At 33.7% G+C, this 24,728-nt stretch overlaps 1 protein-coding gene and 1 long non-coding RNA gene across 4 annotated transcripts; one reads left to right on the plus strand and one right to left on the minus strand.

Annotated features, from left to right (window-relative positions):
• Positions 1–462: 462 nt before the first annotated feature.
• LOC105777260 (uncharacterized) lies at positions 463–6,127 on the minus strand. Its single transcript, XR_008189589.1, has 5 exons — positions 6,036–6,127; positions 5,813–5,868; positions 5,660–5,710; positions 1,354–1,701; positions 463–1,246 (listed from the first exon to the last, which is right to left on the minus strand). It is a non-coding gene; the product is annotated as an uncharacterized LOC105777260 (long non-coding RNA).
• Positions 2,844–20,979, plus strand: LOC105777258 (uncharacterized). 3 transcript variants are annotated; one of them, XM_052621544.1, is made up of 7 exons: positions 2,844–3,130; positions 3,635–3,849; positions 4,074–4,162; positions 4,260–4,398; positions 4,990–5,052; positions 5,172–5,253; positions 20,733–20,979. In XM_052621544.1, exons 2-6 carry the CDS (start codon positions 3,709–3,711, stop codon positions 5,208–5,210), a joined length of 471 nt encoding a protein of 156 aa, XP_052477504.1. In that variant the 5' UTR covers positions 2,844–3,130; positions 3,635–3,708; the 3' UTR covers positions 5,211–5,253; positions 20,733–20,979. The 3 variants fall into 3 exon arrangements, with proteins under 3 accessions (XP_052477504.1, XP_012455867.1, XP_012455866.1); XM_012600413.2 differs by lacking the exon at positions 20,733–20,979 and adding an exon at positions 8,344–8,585; XM_012600412.2 differs by lacking the exon at positions 20,733–20,979 and having other exon boundaries at positions 5,172–5,451.
• Positions 20,980–24,728: the final 3,749 nt, after the last annotated feature.

Genomic DNA, 24,728 nt, shown 5'->3' on the forward strand with positions numbered 1-24,728 from the left:
ATTTTCTATTTCCAAGAATATACAATGATAATGGTAACTTCTCCATCGCCGATACTTTCCCATTCTTTAAGCCATAATTTGTTTGCAAATCATGCAACAAGCTGTGAAATATATTTATTGGCATCCTAAAACTATTCATGCAACGATCATCGTGCCCATTTAATACTTCGTCCACCCACATTGGACTTGTATAATTTGAATACATACGCGGTTGCATAGTGAAATAAGTTTCATGGTGTACCAATATACTGCTTAACACATATTCTTCCTCTTCATGATAATTGTTGTGCTCAACTTGGGTAACAATTGTGGCTATTCTTCGTTGAGCTTCTTCACTTAATTCAGGGGTATCATAATTCATATCAAAACTATTATACATATTGTTAAATTCATTCATAACCTGAAAAAGTAATCAAATGAAAATAAATTAATATTTCATGACATTCTATACAACACAGAAACTTGATTAAAAGCATAACATAAAAATACCAAACATAAAAAGTATCATACATTAGTTTTACATATAAAAAAGGAGTATAGTTATATTACAATAATAATTCTAAGGAGCTTATAGTGGAGGTGGTTGATGGTATGGTTGGAAGGGAAATGAGGATGTTGCTACCAAGGATGAAAATGATGCAATTGGATTTTGTTCAACATACTCACGTCGAAGCCACCAAACCCTATCATCTGGATCTAAGTTCAAAAACACTTCTCGTTTCATCGGTATTTGGAACATTTTGGTGGCAAAATAGTACAATTCATCTTTTTTTGGAATTTCATCTCCCAAAGCACGCAAAGCATCCGTTGCATTTGAAATAGTATATTGAGAGTGAGGAAAAATAATTTCATTCACTGACTTCCTTGGACTAGCCATACTCTCACACAATTTCTCAATCTGAGTAGTTAATGTATTTCTTGATGATTTTCTACTTGAACTTGATTTTTTTCCTTTACCGTGTACATCCCCAAGTGTTTGCTTTCTTCGATTAGGAATTTCATGAGAAGTGTTTGATGGTACCTCATCAGGAGGAATACCTTCATTCTCATTACTATGTTCATCTGAATCACCAAAACCCTCATTAGGTGCATTATCTCCCATAGGAACCCCACTTGGAAGAACACCAGACGAAGGTGCCCATGCGTTCTCTCCTGTGGCTACAATGCCAGCAAACATTTGCCATATTAACTCATTCAATCGTGGTTCAATTCCTTTCTTCTTAAATCCTTTAAAATCAGGATTTTCCTACATAACATGTTAAATGTTAAATGTTATACTAAGATTTTTATAATTGTAAATTATTAATTTCAATAAACTTTATGCATTAAAATAATGATAAAGTTAACACTAACCTGTATTTTTGCAGCCCACTATTCTTTGGTAGCATCGGCCGTCTTTTTAGATGGACACCATCCAATACTTGTAGATTCCTTAAGCAACTTCCTCCATAACCTCCATTCCTTTTTTAATGTATCCCACTTATTTTTCAATTGAGGTTTTCCATAAATTTTTTGTGTTTTTGCTTGAAAAAGAGCAATGACATTTTCCCATCCTTTTGAGTTTAGATGAGTTGTCGGTCTATTACCAGCATTGACTTCATTCACACAAAGCTCACAAAATATCAACGTCAGCTCATCATCCCAAACAGCTTTTGTTGCTAAGGTACTATCTCCCTCCATGAAATTTCGTGTCTTTACCATCTATTATTATTTTGATTTTAAATGTCAACCGACATAAAAGCATAAATATATAATTAGATATAATAATATATTTTCATAAAAAATAAGAATAATACATCGCGAATGGATGAAAGCCATAAGATGAACACTAAAGAAAAAATTCTCAAAAATCCATGGTAAACAATAACGAGGATATAAAAAGGATAATTGATTATGACTATCTTTTCAAAATAAATAAAGACATTTTGGTTTTTTTTGTTGGGTTTTTGGTTTTCTTGTTTTTCTTATCTTTGAAGAGCTCTAAACAGCTAAATATTTCACTATTTTTTGTTCGGTTATTGAAAAAAAACTTAAAAGCTGTTTTTTTTTTAAGCAAGAAAATTATGCAATCGATTTGTTCATCTTTAAAGCTTTACTTGAACTATTGTTTTCTTTGTTCATCTTTAAAGCTTTACTTGAACTATTGTTTTCTTTTCACTGTAGTCATCTATGGTAGAGCTGTAAGAATTTTACTTTTTTTTGGCTTGAAATTCTCTTCTTTGTAATTTTTTTCGTTTAAATTCGGTTGTGTTTATTTTTTTTATTTTTTGCTTAAAAATAGAGTCTTTGATTCAACTGGTACAAGTTCTCTGCACATTTGGGGTTGTTCTATATCTTCACAAGAAAGGTAATTCCCTAATTTGTTTCACAAATCCCATAATTTTTTATTATCATGATTTAAGTTCAAAATTAGTATCTTTCAAGAAAAATATTGGATCTTCATGCTTCAAGTAATTCGAATAAACCGAATACACTACATATATTTTTTTATTTTTAAAATACACTACATATATATTTTTATTTTTAAAATACACTACATATATTTTTATTTTAAAATACACTACATATATTTTTTATTTTTAAAATACACTATATATATTTTTATTTTTAAAATACACTACATATATTTTTATTTTAAAATACACTACATATATATTTTTATTTTTAAAGTACACTACATATATTTTTATTTTTAAAATACACTACATATATATATATATATATTTATTTTAAAATACACTACATATATATATATATATATATTTATTTATTTTTAAAATGCACTACATATATATATTTTTATTTTTAAAATACACTACATATATTTTTTTATTTTTAAAATACACAAATACAATGCAATTTCCCCATTCCCATCTCCCCTCTTCTACCGATCAAAGTCCCAAACCCCGTGCCCTCCTTCCATTTCCCATTCCCATTTCCCCTCTTCCACCGATCAAAGTCCTAAACCTCGTTCCTTTTTGCATTAATTGAAAAACATTTGTTTTCTTGTCATGGCCATTTCTTTTTTGCATTGATTTCCTATTGTCTTTCAATTTCTTTTTCCCTTTTCCCCTTTAAACATCCAGCTGCATTTACGGTTGCTTCTTCAAATCTGTAGAATGTGCTTATGGTAACCACAGTTATCACATTCCTCATCTTCTTCCCTTCTATTGTATTACCTTTGATTGCCTTATGTTACTTTTCATGCCAATTTATTTGTGTTTTCCTCATGGATTTCTTATAATTTTAATGTCTTTTGCATTGTATTTACATTTGCTTTTCTGAAATGGAAATGTTTTTTGTATTTAGTCAAACATTTATTATTTTCTTTCTTCATTTTGATCAAACTTTCACAGTTTTGGTTGGTTTCTTGTTTGTTTCAACATGATTGAATTGAAGTTATTTGTAAATGGAGAATATTTTTACATCTGATATTTCTTGGATTAAGATGGATGTTGGTAACTGCTTTGATTACTCACCCCTTTTAGTGTTTGCTTGTGAGATCGTATAGTTGGTTGTAGCATCAAAATGTGGAAACTTCCTCCATATCCATGTTTCTCTATTACCTTCTATTCTATATTTGACATGATTGAAGCTTTTCTTTTCTTGACTGCCATTTTTGTATTTGTTATAGAATTGATGAATGAAGAAGGGACAAAACTAGGAGAAGGTACTCTTTCTACTAAGGTGATATTGTGATTGTAATATATGGCAGCAGTGCCTAAACAGACAAGTATGGCTATAAAGTCTTACAAAAATCAGGCTCAGATGTTGGTTAAGAATTACTTATTAGCTGATCCTTTCGCTCCTTATACTTCCATCCTCGGTGGCATTCTTGCTTTCAAAGTGGTATGCTGAATCTTTCCCCTTGTAAATATGTTTTAACTTTTTAATTCAGGATTATTGAATCCTATGGCAGGATGTTTCCTTATACCCTTTAATGAATCTTGCAGGAACGAATTTTACATATTTTAAATTAACTCATATCTGTTTTGATGTTTTTATATAATTACATGGTTGCTTTTCCCTTGGATTCTATTGAAATTCTGTTTACATGTTCCCTCATCCCTTAGGTCTATGATCTGGCTGACTTAATCAACAACTTTTACATCAAGACTTACCCTAGTCTTACTAAAATTCAACGAGTAGATTGGAACAATCGGTTAGTGTAGCACATGCTCTAGTTTTTTCCTTCTTTTTTTTTTTTGGTTCTGTAATCATGTTCATTCTCTCATTGGTTATTCACATATTTTTGGCAGTGGCATCTCTATAACTCATGCCATTTCTGTTTCTGCTTTGTCATTGTACTTCATTTTCTGGTCAGACCTCTTTTCTGACCCACATCTTATGGGTCTTATGGTCTTCCGAAGCTCACAACTCTCTACTTTTGGATTAGGGGTATGTTCTAACCTTCTTATATGATCTTTAAGTTGTCCAACCATGTATCTTGTGGGCAAATTATCTGTTGGGTATAGATTTACTTCAATTTACTTGAAGCAGCTAAAGCTTTATGTTTTACCCTTAAAAGAATAGTGATTGTATCTGATTTTTACTCAGAAGATGGCACAGTTATTTATCACATAATACTTGATAAAATTGAAATTTGAGCAGCCTGAAGTGTAGCTTTTGTTTTTTTTTTTTTAAAGATTTGAGGATTCTTAGCACATATAGGTCAAATTTTTCATCAATTTTCTTTTTATGCTTTACTTCATTCTAGTACTTCGGCAAACTCATAGATTTTACATGTTCTATAATTTTTTTTAGCATCATTAGAAAATCTGAAATGCATCACTGCAATTGTTAAGGTGTATTATGTTAATATGTTCCATTATTTCTGTCTCGATGCTTAAGACCTGGTATGTTGAAGTTATCTCCATTCCTTATTTTTTGGCAGATTTGTTAGTGGAAATTATAGGTTGTAATGACTTTTTGGAGTCCTTTTACTTGATTTATTTTCCATTCATCTTTCTAAAAGACTTAATAATGCAGGTATTTTCAGCTTTTGGATTTGTGCATAAGATTACTACCTTGGAGAAGACAGTTGGATTTCAGGTCAATGAATTAAATCTCCTTCTTCCTAGATTGATTGGTTTGCAATTCTTATCATTTATAGCTTGTTTGCAGTTTTGATCTGTTTAATTACTTGACTTGTGTTCTTTGTTTATATATAGTCAGGGATATATATATTGAATGGGGACTGGTGCTATTGAAGTAGGGGAGACTCCATTTGACTCCTATCCTAGTTCCTTTGAGGTACTATTTTCGAGTTCCTTTCACTTTTTTTCTGTTCTAACTTTGAATCTACTGTATAATTTTATCGTTATCGGGAATAATTACATGCATTTGTTTGTGTTTTTTCTTTGCTTAAGCAAGTGTTAAAAGCCTTGGAAATTCGATTTGTGCCCTACAAGCTTTAAGTTATAATGTTTTTGAGTTTAGATGTTTAGGTAATTTCATTGTGTATGACTTAAAATTATAGTTAGTAATAATATTACTAAATAGTGTGTAAAGCATGCTAAATGATAGGTCCAAAGATCAAAAGATAAAATGTTGCTGCCTATGGGATAAGGTCAGTATATCATTTAGAACTAGACTACTCAAAAGAAAAAAAATAACAGTAACAACAATAATAACAGTGAGTGACAGCAAACCATCTCACCCTGAAGGAAGAACAACACTTTTTAATCAACCATCCAATGTTGCAAACAATCTGCACAAAGCCATTACCTCCAATTAGGTAAAAAAATCCATCCTTTTACTTTTAATAAAGAATTTAACTTCGAGGAAAAACTGTTTTAAAGAATAAATATACCTTGCATCACTATATAGATTACTGTCTGAAAGTGCACTAATTAATGTAGACTTCCCCTGTTAATTGAGAAAAAGGGTAAATGTTGAGCATGAGAAAATAGAGGGAAAAAACACAAGATATCTCTAACTTGTTAGTTTGATTGAAGAAACAGAATATCCTAAGCTCCCACAACCAAGAATAAAGCAAAAAAGAGGGGAGAAACCAGCAAAAACGAGGGACAAACCAGTAAGAACAAGGGAGAAACCAACAAGAACGAGGGGAGAAACTGCTGTTTTCTTCCCATATCTGAAAACAAATAAGATTGGGAAAGAAATTAGTTTAACATCTAAGGATAAAATGGTAAAATAATAAATTAAAGTATGGGTATTTTTGTCTTCAAAAAATGTCTACTGCCCCAGCTACACCTAACTGAAGCTTTTAGCACCAGTCAGCTTAAGGCTGTCCAGTGCAGCAGAAACATCTCACTGTGCTGGAAGCCAATACATCCAAACAGCCAATGCTTTCACTGTGGTGCAGTGAGATTGATAATCAAGGGAAAAAATACAACGCACTGTAGTGCGTTGGCATCCAAAGCAAGCCTAATGCTTCCTTTAGTTTAATTTAATGCCACTGTGGTGTAGTTGGGGTAGATAACTGCTATCAACCTCACTGATAGCCTGTTTGGATCAGCATCAACAGTACATTCAAATTTATTTCAATCACACTAATAGCCTAAAAATTGACTGGAGGTTTTAGCACCCAATAAAGCAATAGGTATTTTTAACAGACAAAAGTACCCATACTTTTATTTATTATTTTACCATTTTATCCTTGAAAGTTAAACTAATGTCTTTCCCAACCTTATTTGTTTTCAGATTTGGGAACAAAACAGTCACTTGTTTTTCAGATTTGAGAACTAAAATAGTGATTATTGTTGGTTTCTTCCTACTTTTTTGTTTTGTTTTTTGTTGTGGCTGCTACTTTTTTTTTTGCCTAAAGGTTAGTTTTTATATTGTAGCGACCTAAAAATTTTTACACGGGCGCTAGTTGAGGCGATTATTGAAAATTTTAAAAAACAAAGTCTCGATTTTATTTAAAAAAAAAGGGAGTCGCCACCGATCTTTTTTCATTAGGTGTGATCGGACACCTACAAAATTCTCTTTTTAGAAGAAAAATATATATTTAAACTTTTCTTAAAAAATGTAATTTTAGGTTTACGTTAAAATCCAAAGAAAATTAGAGTTCGGGAGTCGGTTACACGCGAGGAAGGTATTAGCACCCTCGCGACGCCCAAAATTGGTATCTCTTAAGCGCACGTTGTCTTAATTTTCAAAAATACGAGTTCAATTTAATATTTAAACGTGATCCGATTGAAACACGAGAATTTTTTTTAAACACAGAAAATTTGAAACACTAATTTTTTTTTAAAACATGGAAATTTTTGAAACATGAGAATTTTTTGCAAAACACGAAAATGTTTGAAACACGAAAATTTTTGAAAACAAGAATTTTTTTGAAACACGAAATTTTTTTGAAAACACGAAAACTTTTGAAACACGGGAAATTTTTTTGAAAAAACGAAAATTTTTGAAACACGAAAATTTTTGATAAATTACATATTATTATATCCATTTAAATATAACTTGATAATTAAAAAAAATTAAAACACGATTTTTGAATTTCCCAATTTTTTAGAAGGGCGTCTCGTATTTAACACAAATCGATAATATTCACCCAACATAGCGATAAAATTAACGGCTTAATATTAAATCGATTCGTTGCCTTATTTATTAAAATTATTTAAAATAAAATAAAATTAAATTAAAAACATAAACACAAAATATAAAAATGGCTAAAAATATACTAATAATATAAAAAATGTCATCCAAAAAACACGAATTAAATTAAAAGTGGGTAAAAACAAAATTACTGGAAAGGTCCAAAAATACGAGCTTGATTTTTTCTTTTTTTCCTTTTTTTTCCTGGACTGGGCTGGGTGGGCTGGCCTGCTGCTGTTTGTTGGGCAGAATCTGCTGGCCTGCTACTGTGATGGGCCTTTTGGCCTGCCAAGCTGTTGAGTTGTTGGTCTGCTGGGCTGTTGGGCCTGTTGCGCAGCTACTTTTGGGCCTTTTTTCTCTCTTTTTTTCCCTTTTTTTTCTCTTCTTTTTTCTGTTGGGCCTGGCTGGGTTGGCCTGTTGGGGGTTGCTGCTGGGTGATTGGGTCGGTCACCGGTCGGGTCGCGGGTCGAGTCGACCCGACTATTAATTTTTTTCTTTCTCTTTTTTATTTTTTATTTTTTTCTTCTTCTGTTTTGTTCTTCTTCAAGCCCTAGGTGCTGTCGCCGCTTGCTGCCGCTAGTCCCACAGTGCTGCCACCGTCTTTTCCTCCTTCTCTTCTTCTCCTTTCTCCTCTCTTTCTCTCTTTTTTCCTCTTTCTTTTTGCTGCTGAAACTTTTTTTTTGAAACTTTTCTCGTTTTTTTTTAAATTCTTGGGGGGCCTCCATATTTGGGGTTTGAACCTCTTTTATAGTTGATTTTTTCTTCTTTTTGCAGGTAACAGGTGGCTAGGGGAGAGGGAGGCCATGCCCTAGGCCGATGGCCGGAAATTTCGGAGGGTAGGTGTGCAAGTGGCTGCCAGAAGGACTGAACTGCAATTGTAGCAAAACTTCTGGGGTCAAAATGTAATTTTAAGAAAATTTAGGGTCAAAATGTAATTTAAAAAAGTTTAGGGGTCAAAATATAATTTCAAGAAAGTTTAAGGGTTGAAATATAATTTCAAGAAATTTTAGGGGTTAAAATGCAATTCCAAAAAAGTTAAGGGTCAAAATGCAATTTTTTTAAAAACATGAAATTTCTCCCGGACAAAATTCAGTGATTACAACTGTCCCTCTTTGCTCATCGCTGTAAAACAGGGATAGAGCAAAGACTTAAAAGCACTGAATTTTGTTCGACTATCCAAAATTTTTTTTATTTGAAAAATAGAAATCGAGAAAAGCCCGGCGTACGATCCTTTTTCTTTTTTGAAAAACAGAAATTGAAAAAATACCTCGGCGTGCGACCTGAAGCTTAACTCACCTCTCGCAATATGAGTTGATTTTTGAAAAATAATTTTTTTAAAAAATACCTCGGCATATAACCCGAACCTCAACTCACCTCTCGCAATAGAGTTGATTTTTGAAAAACAGAAATTTTAAAAAAATACCTCGGCATGTGACCCGAGGCTCAACTCGCCTCTCGCAATATGAGTTGATTTTTGAAAAATAAATTGAAAAATACCTCGGCGTGTGACCCGAGGCTCAATTCACCTCTCGCAATATGAGTTGATTTTTTGAAAAACAAAAATTAAAAAAATACCTTGGCATGTGACCCGAGGCTCAACTCACATCTTGCAATGAGTTGATTTTTGAAAAATAGAAATTTAAAAGAAATACCTCGGCATGTGTCCGAGGCTCAATTCACCTCTCACAATATGAGTTGATTTTTGAAAACCATAAATTGAAAAATACCTCGGCGGGTGACTCGAGGCTCAACTCACCTCTTGCAATATGAGTTGATTTTTTTGAAAAATAGAAATTAAAAAAATATCTCGGCGTGTGACCCGAGGCTCAACTCACCTCTCGCAATATGAGTTGATTTTTGAAAAATAGAAATTTAAAAGAAATACCTCAGCATGTGACCCGAGGCTCAACTCACCTCTCGCAATATGAGTTGATTTTTGAAAAACAAATTGAAAAATACCTCGGCGTGCGACCCGAGGCTTAACTCACCTCTCGCAATATGAGTTGATATTTTGAAAAATAGAAATTAAAAAAAATACCTTGGCGTGTGACCCGAGGCTCAACTCACCTCTTACAATATGAGTTGATTTTTGAAAAACAAAAATTTAAAAGAAATACCTCGGCATGTATTCGAGGCTCAACTCATCTCTCGCAATATGAGTTGATTTTTGAAAAATAAAAATTTAAAAGAAATACCTCGGCATGTGTTCGAGGCTCAACTCACCTATCGCAATGTGAGTTGATTTTTTGAAAAAAAAATAGAAATTAAAAAAATACATCGGTATGTGAGCCGAGGCTCAACTCACCTCTCGCAATATGAGTTGATTTTTGAAAAATAGAAATTTAAAAAAATACTTCAGCGTGTGACCTGAGGCTCAACTCACCTCTCGCAATATAAGTTGATTTTTTTTGAAAAACAGAAATTTAAAAGAAATATCTCGGCATGTGTCCGAGGCTCAACTCACCTCTCGCAATATGAGTTGATTTTTTTAAAAAAAAATAGAAATTAAAAAAAATACATCGGTATGTGAGCCGAGGCTGAACTCACCTCTCGCAATATAAGTTGATTTTTGAAAAATAGAAATTTAAAAAAATACCTCAGCGTGTGACCCGAGGCTCAATTCACCTCTCGCAATATGAGTTATTTTTTTAAAAAAACAGAAATTTAAAAGAAATACCTCGGCATGTGTCCGAGGCTCAACTCACCTCTCGCAATATAAATTGATTTTTGAAAAAAAAATTTAAAAGAAATACATCGGCATGTGTCCGAGGCTCAACTCACCTCTCGCAATATGAGTTTATTTTTTTTGAAAAAAATAGAAATAAAAAAATACCTCGGTATGTGACTTGAGACTCAACTCACCTCTCGTAATAACCCGAGGCTTAACTCAACTCTAGCAATATGAGTTGATTTTTGAAAAAAACAGAAATTGAAAAATATTTCTTGAAAGAAACAGGGTTTCAAAAAACATCAAGTGAAACTAAAAACCTTCTTCTAGTATTTCTTGCTCTACTGGTATACCTGTATATGTCATGTATGATGTTATTATGATATGCACGTGTTTGTCCTAAATGCTTTTGTGTCTACATGATCATGCCATGCACCCTAGGCTGTTTGTCACATGCCCCACTTTTTGATTTTCGTGAGGGTCCCCATTCATTAATTCAATTCTTGACTTTTCTCTCCAGTTTTGTACTCATCCTCAAGTTCTGTGAGTAACCCACATTTTCGTATACCACCTTTCTGCCCCCTTGTTGAACTTTGTTCTTGCTTCAGGGTCCTTGTATTTATCAAATTCTCATCCAGGTAATGCTCAACATTCCTTTTGTTTAGAGTATGTCATTTTACTATTTATTATTTAAACGAACCAAACCATAAGATGCTTGAAAATGGCACAGTAGGCATGAAAGAAATACATCACATTCATATTCTTTTCAAAAACAACAAACAAAGAAAATTAACAAAGAGTAATTCAAATAAAGAAAGCATCATAAAGAAAGGAAAGCAAATTCAATGGCCACAAATACTCTAGATAACAAACGCATGAACTTCTCCACGTTTATTCGTCAAGGATCTTTTCGAGCATGGCTTCCTGTGTAGAAGATTTCGAGCTTCTGAGAATGCTTCAAATATTGCAATCTTGCCATTCGACTCCACGCTTCAAATATTGTAATCTCGCCAATCGACTCCCCGTTCAAGTCGTCTTGCTCCTTAAGTTCGAACCTGCTTCATTAGGACGCCCTTTCAGGTTTTCATCCTAATCCTTTTTATTTATCAAGACGCTCTTTCGGGTTTTCATCTTTATTTTTTTCCTTTTTTTTAGGCATAATATTTCTTCATAGCATCTGAGTTCACTGGATTAGGTAATTCTTTCCCATCCATTTCAGTGAGAATCAGAGCCCCTCCCGAGAATGTTTTCTTTACAAGGTATGGCCCTTCCTAATCTGGTGACCATTTTCCTTGCAAGTCTTTTTGTATCTGGAGGATTTTTCTTAGTACAAGTTCCCCTTCACGGAATTTTCTTGGCTGCACCTTTTTATCATGGGCCGTGATCATTCTCTTTGGTACATCTGTCCGTGACAAATTGCCTTTAAGCGTTTTCCTTTAATAAGGTTTAGCTGGTCATATCGTGCTCGAACCCATTCTGATTTTTCTAGTTTTGACTCCATTAAGACTCGCAGGGATGAGATATCTACTTTAATAGGCAAAACGGCTTCCATCCCGTAGACTAGGGAGAAAGGAGTTGCTCCTGTAAATGTCCGTACAGAGGTGCGGAATGCATACAAAGCGAATGGTAGTTTTTCATGCCAATCTTTATATGTCTCAGTCATCTTCCCGATAATCCTCTTAATGTTTTTATTGGCCGCCTCAACAGCTCCGTTCATTTTCGGGCGATAAGGTGAGGAATTATGATGCTTCATCCGGAATTGCTCACACACTTCTTTCATCATTTTGTTGTTCAGATTCAAAACATTATCTGAAATGATTCTCTCAGGCAAACCATGTCGACATATGATCTCATTTTTTAGGAACCTGTAGATCGTGGTCTTTGTCACATTAGCAAATGAAGCAGTTTCCACCCATTTTGTAAAGTAATATATAACCATAAAAATATATCGACATAGAAACAGGCCACGGAGAAGTCATGACATGAAGGGGCGAAGGAGCTGCATGAATTTTATCTCCGTAAATTTGACCCTTGTGGCACTTTCGTGTGTAGCTAATGCAATCCTTTTCCATTGTCAGCCAAAAATAACCAAGTCTCATAATCTGCCTACCATAATAAACCCATTGCCATGCATTCTACAAATTCCTTCGTGGACATCTTCAAGTATTCTTTTGGCTTCAACATTGTCCACGCATCTCAAGAGCATTTGATCATTTCCTCTTTTGTATAGGATATCCCCGTCAAGAATAAAACCAGCCGCCATTCTTCTAATCGTTCTTTTGTCATTCTCGTTTGCTTGCTTGGGATACCTTTGATTTTTAATATATTCCAAGATGTCATGAAACCATAGTTGTCCATCTGACTCCTTTTCAATGCTAAAACAATGTGCGGGGATCTCATATATGCTCGTTTGAAGAGGCATTATTTCAGTTTCTCTATTTGCTTTGAACATTGAAGCCAAAGTGGCTAGGGCATCAGCCAATTGGTTCTCTTCCCGTGGAAAGTAGTTAAAAGCCACTTCTTTGAATTCTTTGACTAGTTCTGCAATGAGATCGCGATACTTGACTAATTTTGAATCACTAACTTTCTAATCTCCACGGATTTGGTAAATGACTAATGCTGAGTCCCCTTGCACCTCTAAAATTTCAATTTTCCTCTCGATAGCAGCACGAAGTCCCATGATGCAAGCTTCATACTCCGCTATATTATTGGTACAGAAGAAATTCAATCTAGCAGTGAGCGAGTAATGGTCCCTTTCTGGTGACACTAAGACTGCTCCTATCCCGTCTCCAATACATTCGATGGACCATCAAAACTCATCTTCCATGATTGATATTTTGATGATTCACCTTCAGAAATGCACATCAAATCTTCATCTGGAAAATTGAATCTCAACGGCTCATATTTTTACATTGTTCGACTTGCCAAGAAGTCAACTATCGCGCTTCCCTTTATCGACTTATGGCTCACATACACAATGTCATACTCAGACAATAGGATCTGCCATTGTGCCATTCTCCCTGAAAATGCGGGTGATTCCATCATGTACTTTAATGGATCTAGCTTTGAAATTAACCATGTCGTATGATACAACATGTATTGTCTGAGCCTTCGAACTACCCAAACCAATGCACAACAGAACTTTTCAATTGACGAGTACTTTGCCTCATATTCTGTGAACTTTTTGCTGAGGCAGTAAATCGCTTTTTCTCTTTTCCCTGACTCATCATGTTGCCCCAATACGCAACCCATTGAGTTTTTAAACACGGTCAGGTACAATATTAAGGGTTTTCTAGGGGTCGGCGGTACTAGCACCGGAGGATTAGACAAATACTGTTTTATCTTATGAAAAGCCACTTGGCACTACTCATTCCACTCTCCTGGATTATGTTTTCGAAGGAGTCAAAAAATTGGATCACACTGGTTAGTAAGTTAAGCAATGAATTGAGCAATGTAATTCGACCTTCCTAAAAATCCTCTAACTTCTATTTGTGTACGCGGAGTATGACATTTATCTTATTTGGATCAACCTCAATACCCCTCTCACTGACAATGAAACCTAGCAGTTTTCCAGAGGTAGCCCCAAACGTATACTTGGCTAGGTTAAGCTTCAACTGAAACTTTCTTAATCTTTCGAACAGCTTTTTAAGATTCCCAACATGCTCTTCTTCTCCCCAGGATTTGGCAATCATATCATTGACATAAACTTCTATTTCTTTGTGCATCATGTCATGGAATAGCATCACCATAGCTCTCTGATACGTTGCCCTAGCATTCTTCAATCCGAATGGTATCACCTTATAGCAAAATGTTTCCTACATTGTCACGAACGTGGTTTTCTCCATATCCTCGAGAGCTATCTTTATCTGATTATAACCCGAGAAACCATCCAAAAAATAAAGAATGTTTTGCTGTATTATCCACCAACGTATCGATGTGTGGCAAATGAAAGTTATCCTTAGAGCTTGCTCGATTCAGATCGCGATAATCCACACACATTCGTACCTTTCTGTCTTTCTTCAGTACCAGGACTATGTTAGCTACCCATTCCAGATATTTAGAGACCTGTAAGAAGCCAGCATCATATTCTTTCTTGACTTCTTCTTTTATCTTCACCAGCATTTCAGGTCTCATCCTTCTTAGCTTTTGTTGAACAGGATTGCATTCTGGTTTCAGTGGGAGCTTATGGACCACAATATCTGTGTTCAACCCGAGCATATCCTGATAAGACCAGGCAAATACATCCTTGTACTCATGAAGCAAGGCGATCAAATCCGGCTTAGTGTTTTCTGAAATGGAAGTCCCAATCTTCACTTCTTGTTTCTTTTCTTCACTTCCTAAGTTCACTATCTCAACAGGTTCTTGATGGGGTAGAATATGTTTCTCTTCTTGTTCTACCATTCTCAGTAAGTCAGGGGATGGGGCACAATCTTCAGCACTTTCTTCGGCTTTGAATTCTCCTAAACAAACAGCTTTCTCGATATTGATTCCCGGACTTGTAACGGGATTGTTCATGCCATTGATATCTGAGCACCTGAAAGGTGAATGAGAAATAAAACTATAAAGGAGCATCAAAGTATTGGAATCAACACACAAAATGTTATAGAATGATATGAAATACATGGAGAGAAATGATATGAAGCGAGGGGGTCACTATGAAACTGATGGAAATGAAAAGATCATGACAAAATGCATCTTCATTAATATTCATTGAAATGATAAAGAGCAAACATAAGCTCTTACAAAAGAAATCCCACTATTTAGGGGCACACAAAATAAATTGAGAATTAACATTGGGCATTACTCTAGAGAGGACTTAGAAACTACAAGAAGGTCCACAGCAGTCCAATTATTCAAAACATATCCTAGAGGACAGGGGTGTATCATTAAAACATCCTCAATTGTATCACTCTCGTTGAGCTCAGCATTCATAGCTCTAGCTCTTAGATGCGTTCTATAAGAATGACGTGATTCCAGAATTGTAGTGTCACAACTGTGGATTATGTGGTTCTAGCCTTAGTGAATGGTTATGGTGATATATACATGCAATGCATGAATGAATTACAAGTGAATATTAGTCATGAATAAATATATAAGAATTTACTGTTGATTTCAAGATAGCCCTATATTTTGGCGTTTCATTAATCAAAAGAGCCCATTACAAAACATTTTTCCATCTTGGACTGAACAGTTACACAAATTCCCTGGCAACATCGCCTTGTTTCTTCACTCGTCCTAGGAACTCCAACATGCTTGATCTTTGGCTTAGAGAGAATTGCCAACTGAGAGTTTAGGCCTCATCTGATAATTACACAATTTGCACAGCCGCCTTACGAATTTCATTGACTAAACTTCAGCCCATGTATCAGTCATCCCTGTCAACTTCATTAGCTTTTTCTTGAAGGTCTCGGTTTAGACTCCTTCACATATATCTTGTTAAGCTGTACGTTGTTAATGCGAAGTAGAGCATAAAACTCTTCTATGGTCGGAGTCATATCTTCCTGATTGAAAGTGAAACACTGATAGGCTGGATCCTAGAATCGAACCATGGCTTAAATCAATTGCTCGTTCACATTGATTACATCAAGTGAGCTATATCCCCGTACTTTTCAGTGAGGATGCCTCTAGTATCTAAGTCCCACTGTTTCCAGATCCTAGTCAAGTCTTCGAGATCGTTCTGACGAATATTCGAAGTCACACGCTCAGGAAGATCAGAGATGTATCCTTCCTTTAAACTGTCCCTTTTTAATTTCTGAGTCCTCGAAGACCAGTCTCTGACTACGGCATTTTCCTCGATTACTTGTGTAATTGACTCGTCCATTAGAAACCCGTTTTTGGTAACTAATCTCTAATCAACACCTTCCTAGTGAGATGCCTATAATGCATGATGAAAAATAAAATGAAGACAAATAACCTTGGTTAGTGATCACAACAGATATAAACAGAGTAAAAAAGAAAAATAAAAACTATGGAAAATTTAACAAATTAAGCCATTCAATCATGCAATTTGGTTGAACAAACCCACATTTTTTTTGCCCCAACATGTTTTACAGAAAACCTACCCCACATATCATCAGACAATCTACCCGACCCAATTTATTAAATAGACCCGATTCATTTGTAAATAAGTGTAATGTAAAAGAAATAAAAGGTAAGAGGCATTTCTCCCGTGTACTTATTTTGGTGACTATTCAACGGTCGAAGGTTCAGCATGACTCTAATTGGGTGGCTTGTACGGTTCACTATATGTGGTTTTGGTTCTAGAAAGGTACTCGAATTGTCCATACTGTCACCTACTAAGGTTAGTACGGAGCCTCGGTTATCACCCGTCATGGGCTCGCGAGCTCAATTCGAGGTGTAATACCCAATTTTTGACCCAGGCCCAACTAAACCTAAAGCCCATATTACAGCAAACCCAAACCCACTAGCCCAAAACACAAAATAGAATAAAAAACCTAGCAAAGAAGCTGGGCCAGCAGCATGCCAGACGTCGCAAGACGTCGCTCAAGACGTCACGCATGTTGCTCTGCGCTTAAGCGCGTTCCACCTGTAAGAAAACCACAAACAACAACAAATAAAAAGGAGGGGCTAGAATAGCAACCAGGGGGGAGGAAATAAGGGTAAAAAACGAGTGTAAAAGAGACAAATATTGTATTGAAAAGGATTAAAAATACGAAATCAAAGAATCAAAAACAATTTTGAAAGGTGATCGGTTTTGCTCTAATTTTCCTATTCTTTTTACTGTTTCTTTTCTTTTTCTTTTCTTTTTTCCTTGTTTCTTAAGACGAATAAATGGAAAAAGGGTAAGGAAAGGAGGTACTTACCAGTGGTGGTGCGCCGTCAATACCCTTGCTGTGCATCGTCTGAATCGAAGTTGAGTAGGGGAGGATATTTCGGTGAGGAGCAGAGAGGGGGAGAAAACAGTCCTTGTGGCTACTGTTGCTGAAAAGGGAAGTGATTTTAGGGTTTTAAAATGGGATTTTATAGGGTTCAAAATGGGCCATTTGCGCGATTGGTCCTTCTCTTTTTTGGGGGTGTTTAAATCTTTTTTTTTTATTATTTTTTTAAAAAATTGGGCCACCTATTTTAATATTGTTTTAATTCAATCCATGTTGCTACGCAATGCTTGGGCAATTTGGATAATTTACTCTTTTGATTCTCCTCCTGTTGGGCGATTTTAATTTGGTCTCCTTTTTGTATTTTCTATTTTTGAATTTGGCTTTAAAATTTTGTTTGTTTTCAATTTAGTCATTAATCTGTTGTTTTTTTTTATTTCTTTTATATTATTAATTTTATTATATTAATTATTATTATTATTATTTTAATACATATATATACGCGCATATGTATCTTATTATATATATGTATATATTTTAAATGGTTTTAAATACATATACATATCTTATATATTTTATTATTATTTTATTCTTCTTAGTTTTATATACATATATATACGTACCTATATTTATATTTTATAATATTTATATAGTTTTTCATATTTTATAATCCAAATATATATACATTTTTCTCATATATACATATATACATATTTTCATAATTTATTAGTATATTTTTCTTATTTTTCTTATTTTTATTTTTTAGATACATATACATATACATATTTTATATTTATTTTCATAACTTTTATATACATGTTTTAATATATGCATACACATGTTTTTAAAATTTACTTATATATCATATCTTATTTTGTAAATACATATACATATATCATTTAAATTGAAGTAATGGTTTCATGTTATGCATTAACATTTTTTAAGAAAACATCTTGGTTTCGTCAAAGTACCAAAATTATCATATTTTATAAATTTTCAAAATATTTGGTATTCATGATTCTCGAGATAGATTGTGTCCTAACTTACTGGATTGCGATTATTTTTCGATGAATTTAGAAAACCAAGTATTTATTTTGCAATAAATTCACACAAATTTCAAATAAAAGCTTATTCTCGGGAATCCAAAAATGTCAGGTCCTAACTTACTGGTCATGACATTTTATTATCTCGAAATAAGAATTTTTAAAAAAAAGGTCATATTCAGTATTTGGAATTTTGAGAAATCGTGCCCTAACTTACTGGGTTTCGATTTTCTTCATTTGACCAAAATAACCGAATATCCTTGTTAGATTTAACTGTGTGAGTTTTAAAATCAAAGGATAAACTTAATTTTGAAGATTTAAAAATATTGGGTCCTAACTCTCTGGTGTGATGTTTTATTTCTTTGAAATAAGAATGTTTTATTAATTCATTTACGAGTTAAAAGTTTTCTTTTAAAATCTTCTCAAATTTTCGACACCTAGACATTAAATAATCAATTTGGTACAGATTTTGGGCGTTACGAGGGTGCTAACCCTTCCTCGTGCGTAACTGACTCCCGAACCTGTTTTCTCAAATTTCGCAGACCAAAATTATTTTTAAGGTGTGCCGATCACACCTCAATCAATGATCAGTGGCGACTCCAATTTTTGTTTTTAAAGTCGACAACAAAATTTTTGTTGTCAAAAAAAATGGTTTCGACACGAGGGGTTACATTTACTTATGCCTATGCGGAGGGACAAGTTAACTCACAAAAGCATAAGTCAGATGTAACCTGGAAGTAATTCACTAGCCTGTGCGGAGGGACGAGTTAACTCACGAAGGCGTAGCGTTTACTTCCACTTAAACGGATGGAGCCCGGGTAGAGAGCTCATGTTATGCAAGAATGCAAGTACATGGTGTGTGGGGAGAAACTCACAAACCTTTTTACTTTTTATTTTTTATTTTTACTAAAAAAACAAACTAAAAAAAACCATAAAACTTAGAGCTGAAAAAAACAGAAAAATAAAACAAGTTAGAAAAATATTAATTTAAAAACCGGATGCAGATGCATGACTTTTCAAAAATAAAGTTCAAGGATCACGATTAAAAATTAAATTTGAACAAGGAATTTTGAAAATTTTGACAACACGCGTTTAACATCAGACTCGACTCTCAAAAATTGTCCCCAGTGGAGTCGCCAGCTGTAGCGACCTCAAAATTTTTACACGGGCGCTAGTTGAGGCGATTATTGAAAATTTAAAAAAACAAAGTCTCGATTTTATTTTAAAAAAAAGGAGTCGCCACCGATCTTTTTTCTTTAGGTGTGATCGGACACGTACAAAATTCTCTTTTTAGAAGAAAAAATTATTTTTAAACTTTTCTAAAAAAAAAGGTAATTTTAGGTCTACGTTAAAATCTAGAGAAAATTAGAGTTCGAAAGTCGATTACGCGCGGGGAAGCTTTTAGCACCCTCGCGACGCCCAAAATTGCTATCTTGTTAAGCGCACGTTGTCTTAATTTTCAAAATTACGAGTTCAATTTAATATTTAATCATGATCCGATTGAAACACGAGAATTTTTTTAAAACACGAAAATTTTGAAACACTAATTTTTTTTAAAACACGAAAATTTTTGAAACACGAGAATTTTGTGCAAAACATGAAAATGTTTGAAACAGGAAAATTTTAGAAAACAAGAATTTTTTTGAAACACGAAATTTTTTGAAAACACGAAAATTTTTTAAAACACGAAAATTTTTGAAACACGGGAAATTTTTTTGAAAACACGAAAATTTTTGAAACACGAAAATTTTTGATAAATTACATATTATTATATCCATTTAAATATAACTTGATAATTTACAAAAAAAAATTAAAACACGATTTTTGAATTTCTCAATTTTTTAGAAGGGCGTATCGTATTTAACACAAACCGATAATATTCACCCAACATAGCGATGAAATTAACGGCTTAATATTAAATCGATTCGTTGCCTTATTTATTAAAATTATTTAAAATAAAATAAAATTAAAAACATAAACACAAAATATAAAAATGGCTAAAATTATACTAATAATATAAAAAATGTCATCCAAAAAACACGAATTAAATTAAAAGTGGGTAAAAACAAAATTACCGGAAAGGTTCAAAAATACGAGCTTGATTTTTTCTTTTTTCTTCTTTTTTTTTTCCCTTTTTTTCCTTCCTTTTTTTCCTGGACTGGGCTGGGTGGGCTGGCCTGCATGCTGTTGGGCCTGGTGCTGCTGTTTGTTGGGCCGAATCTGCTGGCCTGCCAAGCTGTTGGGTTGTTGGCCTGTTGGGGGTTGCTGCTGGGTGATCGGGTCGTGTCGGGTCGACCCGACTATTAAATTTTTTTTATTTTTTTATTTTTCTTTTTATTTTTCTTTTTTCTTTTTTTTCTTCTTCTGCCTTCTTCTTCAAGCCTTAGGTGCCACCACTGTGCACTTGCTTGCCGCTTGCTTACTACTGATGATGCTTGATCTTGCCTGCTGTCTTCTCCTCCTTCTTTTCCTCTCTTTCTCTCTTTTTTCCTCTTTCTTTTTGCTGCTGAAACTCTTTTTTTTGAAACTTTTCTTTTTTTTAAAAAATTCGTGGGGGGGCCTCCATTTTTGGGGTTTGAACCCCTTTTATAGTTGATTTTTTTCTTCTTTTTGCAGGTACCAGGTGGCTAGGGGAGAGGGAGGCCATGCCCTAGGCCGATGGCCGGAAATCTCGGAGGGTAGGTGTGCAAGTAGCTGCCAGAAGGACTAAACTGCAATTGCAGCAAAACTTCTAGGGTCAAAATGTAATTTTATGAAAATTTAGGGTCAAAATGTAATTTAAATAAAGTTTAGGGGTTAAAATGTAATTTCAAGAAATTTTAAAGGTTGAAATGTAATTACAAGAAAGTTTAAGGGTTAAAATGCAATTCCAAAAAAGTTAGGGGTCAAAATGCAATTTATTTTTTTAAAACACGAAATTTTTCCCGGACAAAATTTAGTGATTACATATATATTTATGTTGAGTATGGTATCATGTTCATGTTATGTTTTCGTCTCGTTTCTAAATTTTTCGAGTTTAGATCGGATTATTGATCAGTTGGGGGTATCTGCAAATACGAGTTGTAGTTTCCATTTCTACAATGAATGCAAAAATTTAGCTTGTAGTTGAGAGTTTTTTAAGAATTTTTTTAGTGCAGTGTAGTGCTCAGTTGTAGTTTTTCTTCTTAATACAAGATTGAAATGATGAAACAAACGATAAAATCGGGGAAAATTCTTAAAAAACAAAAAATTAGTAGGCTAGGAACAAAAGGGTTTGTTTAAAAACTACTTCATTCCATTTGAATAGGCAATTGAGTTTTGCTCTAATGATATTAAAGATGTAGTCTTTCCATATAGGTATATACGTCATTATGCTTCATCAGTTTTCTTTTCAAATGATGTAAGCTTCTGAGACCAACAAATCTTGAGAAACTCAGCTTTGAAAGATCCCCTTTTTGAAAGAATTTTAGCCTTCTCAATCCCCTACAGATCTTTGTGTTTGAGAGGCCGAATTATTATACGTCTTTAGAAAATCTAGATATATGAAACTTAGGTGGTTTGGAAAATCTATCTAACATGGTTATACAATTATCCAAGAAGTAATGAAATGTTGTATGATTTGGTGCTAATGCTAGACTATGTCACATTGACTCTTCATATTTTTTAAGTATTCATATTGGACACCCTTAGTTTTTTCATTCATATTTGGAAATCGGTGTGGAGACACGATATACATGCATTACATTTCCCATATGAGTGAAAATTAAATACTTATATTCTATTATTTTGTTTAGTACAATATGCCAAATTGTTAAAGAGTTTTGTGAGAAATATTGAAGAAGCTTTACAAATGCGTGGATGTATATATACCATGATATCTTAAGATATATGTTTGCTTATATTTGTTATAATGGTGATCTTTAAATGATGCTTATTATGATATATATATTTATGGTTTTATGTCGGTTGACATTTAAAATCAAAATAATAATAGATGGTAAAGACAAGAAATTTTGTGGAAGGAGATAGTACCTTAGCAACAAAAGCTGTTTGGGATGATGAGTTGACGTTGATATTTTGTGAACTTTGCGTGAATGAAGTCAATGCTGGTAATCGATCGACAACTCATCTAAATTCAAAAGGCTGGGAAAATGTCATTGCTTTTTTTCAAGAAAAAAACACAAAAAAATTATGAAAAACCTCAATTGAAAATTAAGTGGGATACATTAAAAAAGGAATGGAGGTTATGGAGGGAGTTGCTTAAGGAATCTATAAGTATAGGATGGTGTCCATCTAAAAAGACGGTCGATGCTACCGAAGAATGGTGGGCTGAAAAAATACAGGTTAGTGTTAACTTTATCATTATTTTAATGCATAAAGTTTATTGAAATTAATAATTTACAAATATAAAAATCTTAGTATAACATTTAACATTTAACATGTTATGTAGGAAAATCCTGATTTTAAAGGATTTAAGAAAAAATAAATTGAACCACGATTGAATAAGTTAATGTGGCAAATGTTTGGTGGCATTGTAGCCACTGGAGAGAATGCATGAGCACCTTCTTTTGGTGTTCCTCCAAGTGGGGTTCCTATGGGAGATGTTACATCTAATGAGGGATTTGGTGATTCAGATGAACATAGTAATGAGAATGAAGATATTCCTCCTAATGAGGCACCATCAAAACATTCTCATAGAACTCCTAATCGAAGAAAGCAAACACTTTAGGTTGTACACAGTAAAGGAAAAAAATCAAGTTCAAGTAGAAAGTCATCAAGAAATACATTAACTACTCAGATTGAGAAATTGTGTGAGAGTATGGCTAGTCCAAGGAAGTCAGTGAATGTAATTATTTTTCCTCACTCTCAATATACTATTTCAAATGCAATGGATGCTTTGTATGCTTTGGGAGATGAAATTCCACAAAAAAAAAAAGATGAATTGTACTATTTTGCCATCAAAATGTTCTAAATACCGGTGAAATGAGAAGTGTTTTTGAACTTAGATCCAGATGTTAGGGTTTTGTTGCTTCAACGTGGGTATGCTGAACAAAATCCAATTGCATCATTTTCATCCTTGGTAGCAACATCCTCATTTCCCTTCTAACCATACCATTAACCACCTCCACCATAAGCTCCTTAGAATTATTACTGTAATATAACTATACTACCTTTTTATGTGTAAAACTAATGTATGATATTTTTTATGTTTGGTATTTTTATGCTATGTTTTTATTCAAGTTTCTGTGTTGTATAGAATGTCACAAAATATTAATTTATTTTCATTTGATTACTTTTTCAGGTTATGGATGAATTTAACAATATGTATAATAGTTTTGATATGAATTATGACACCCTTGAATTAAGTGAAGAAGCTTAACGAAGAATAGCCACAATTGTTACACAAGTTGAGCACAACAATTATCATGAAGAGGAAGAATATGTGTTAAGCAGTGTATTGGTACACCATGAAACTTATTTCACTATGCAACGGTGTATGGATTCAAATTATATAGGTCAAATGTGGGTGGACGAAGTATTAAATGGGCATGATGATCGTTGCATGAATAGTTTTAGTATGCCAAAAAATATATTTCACAGCTTGTTGCACAATTTGCAAACAAATTATGGCTTAAAGCATGGGAAAGTATCGGCGATGGAGAAGTTAGCATTATCATTGTACATTCTTGGAAATAGAGAATCAAATTCAAATGCAACAGAGCGATTTCAACGATATGGGGAAACTGTTAGTTGAATTTTTACTGATATGTTGCATATATTTGCTCGAATGGGAACAGACGCAATTAAACCCACTGAAGGTCAATTCGAGGAAGTACCAAACCATATTCGACATGATACAAGATATTGGCCTCACTTTGAGGTAAAATTTACACAATCTTTATATTTTTAAAATATAAATTATTTCTAACTTTTATCTCATTACTTGTATTTATTTTAAAGGATTGTATTGGGGTCATAGATGGAACATACATAAAAGCATGCATTTCGCCTTCTTGTCAAATACTGTATATCGGACGGAAAGGTGAACCAACTCAAAATATAATGGCAATTTGTGACTTCAACATGTGCTTTATTTTTGCATTTCCTGGTTGGGAAAGAACAACACATGATAGTAGATTTTTTTTGCAGACACTTAGAAAACAAGAGTTAAAGTTTCCACACCCTCCACCAGGTTGAACTTTAATTTTTCAATGAATCTTTACATAAAAACAATATTAAAATTTTTAATTTATTTTTAAACTTGATATTATGTTTTACTTTTTTTGTAGGAAAATATTATCTTGTGGATTTAGGATATCCACAAATGGCAGGTTTTCTAGGTCCATATAAGGGGAACGATATCATTTACCTGATTTTCGTCGAGGTAATCGTTGAGTATCTGAAAAAAAAAACCTCAATCATGCTCATTCTTCGTTACGCTCTGTGATTGAATGAACATTTGGAGTGTGGAAAAAAAATGGCCAATATCAAAAGATATTCCAAATTATTCATTCAACAAGCAAGTTTTAATAGTTATTGCAACAATGGTTTTGCATAATTACATTCGAAGACATGCTTGGTCAAATGATGAGGATTTTCGACAATTTGAGAATATACCCGACATGCCAGTCT

Source organism: Gossypium raimondii, chromosome 10, assembly GCF_025698545.1.
Source record: "Gossypium raimondii isolate GPD5lz chromosome 10, ASM2569854v1, whole genome shotgun sequence".
Classification (NCBI taxonomy): Eukaryota; Viridiplantae; Streptophyta; class Magnoliopsida; order Malvales; family Malvaceae; genus Gossypium; species Gossypium raimondii.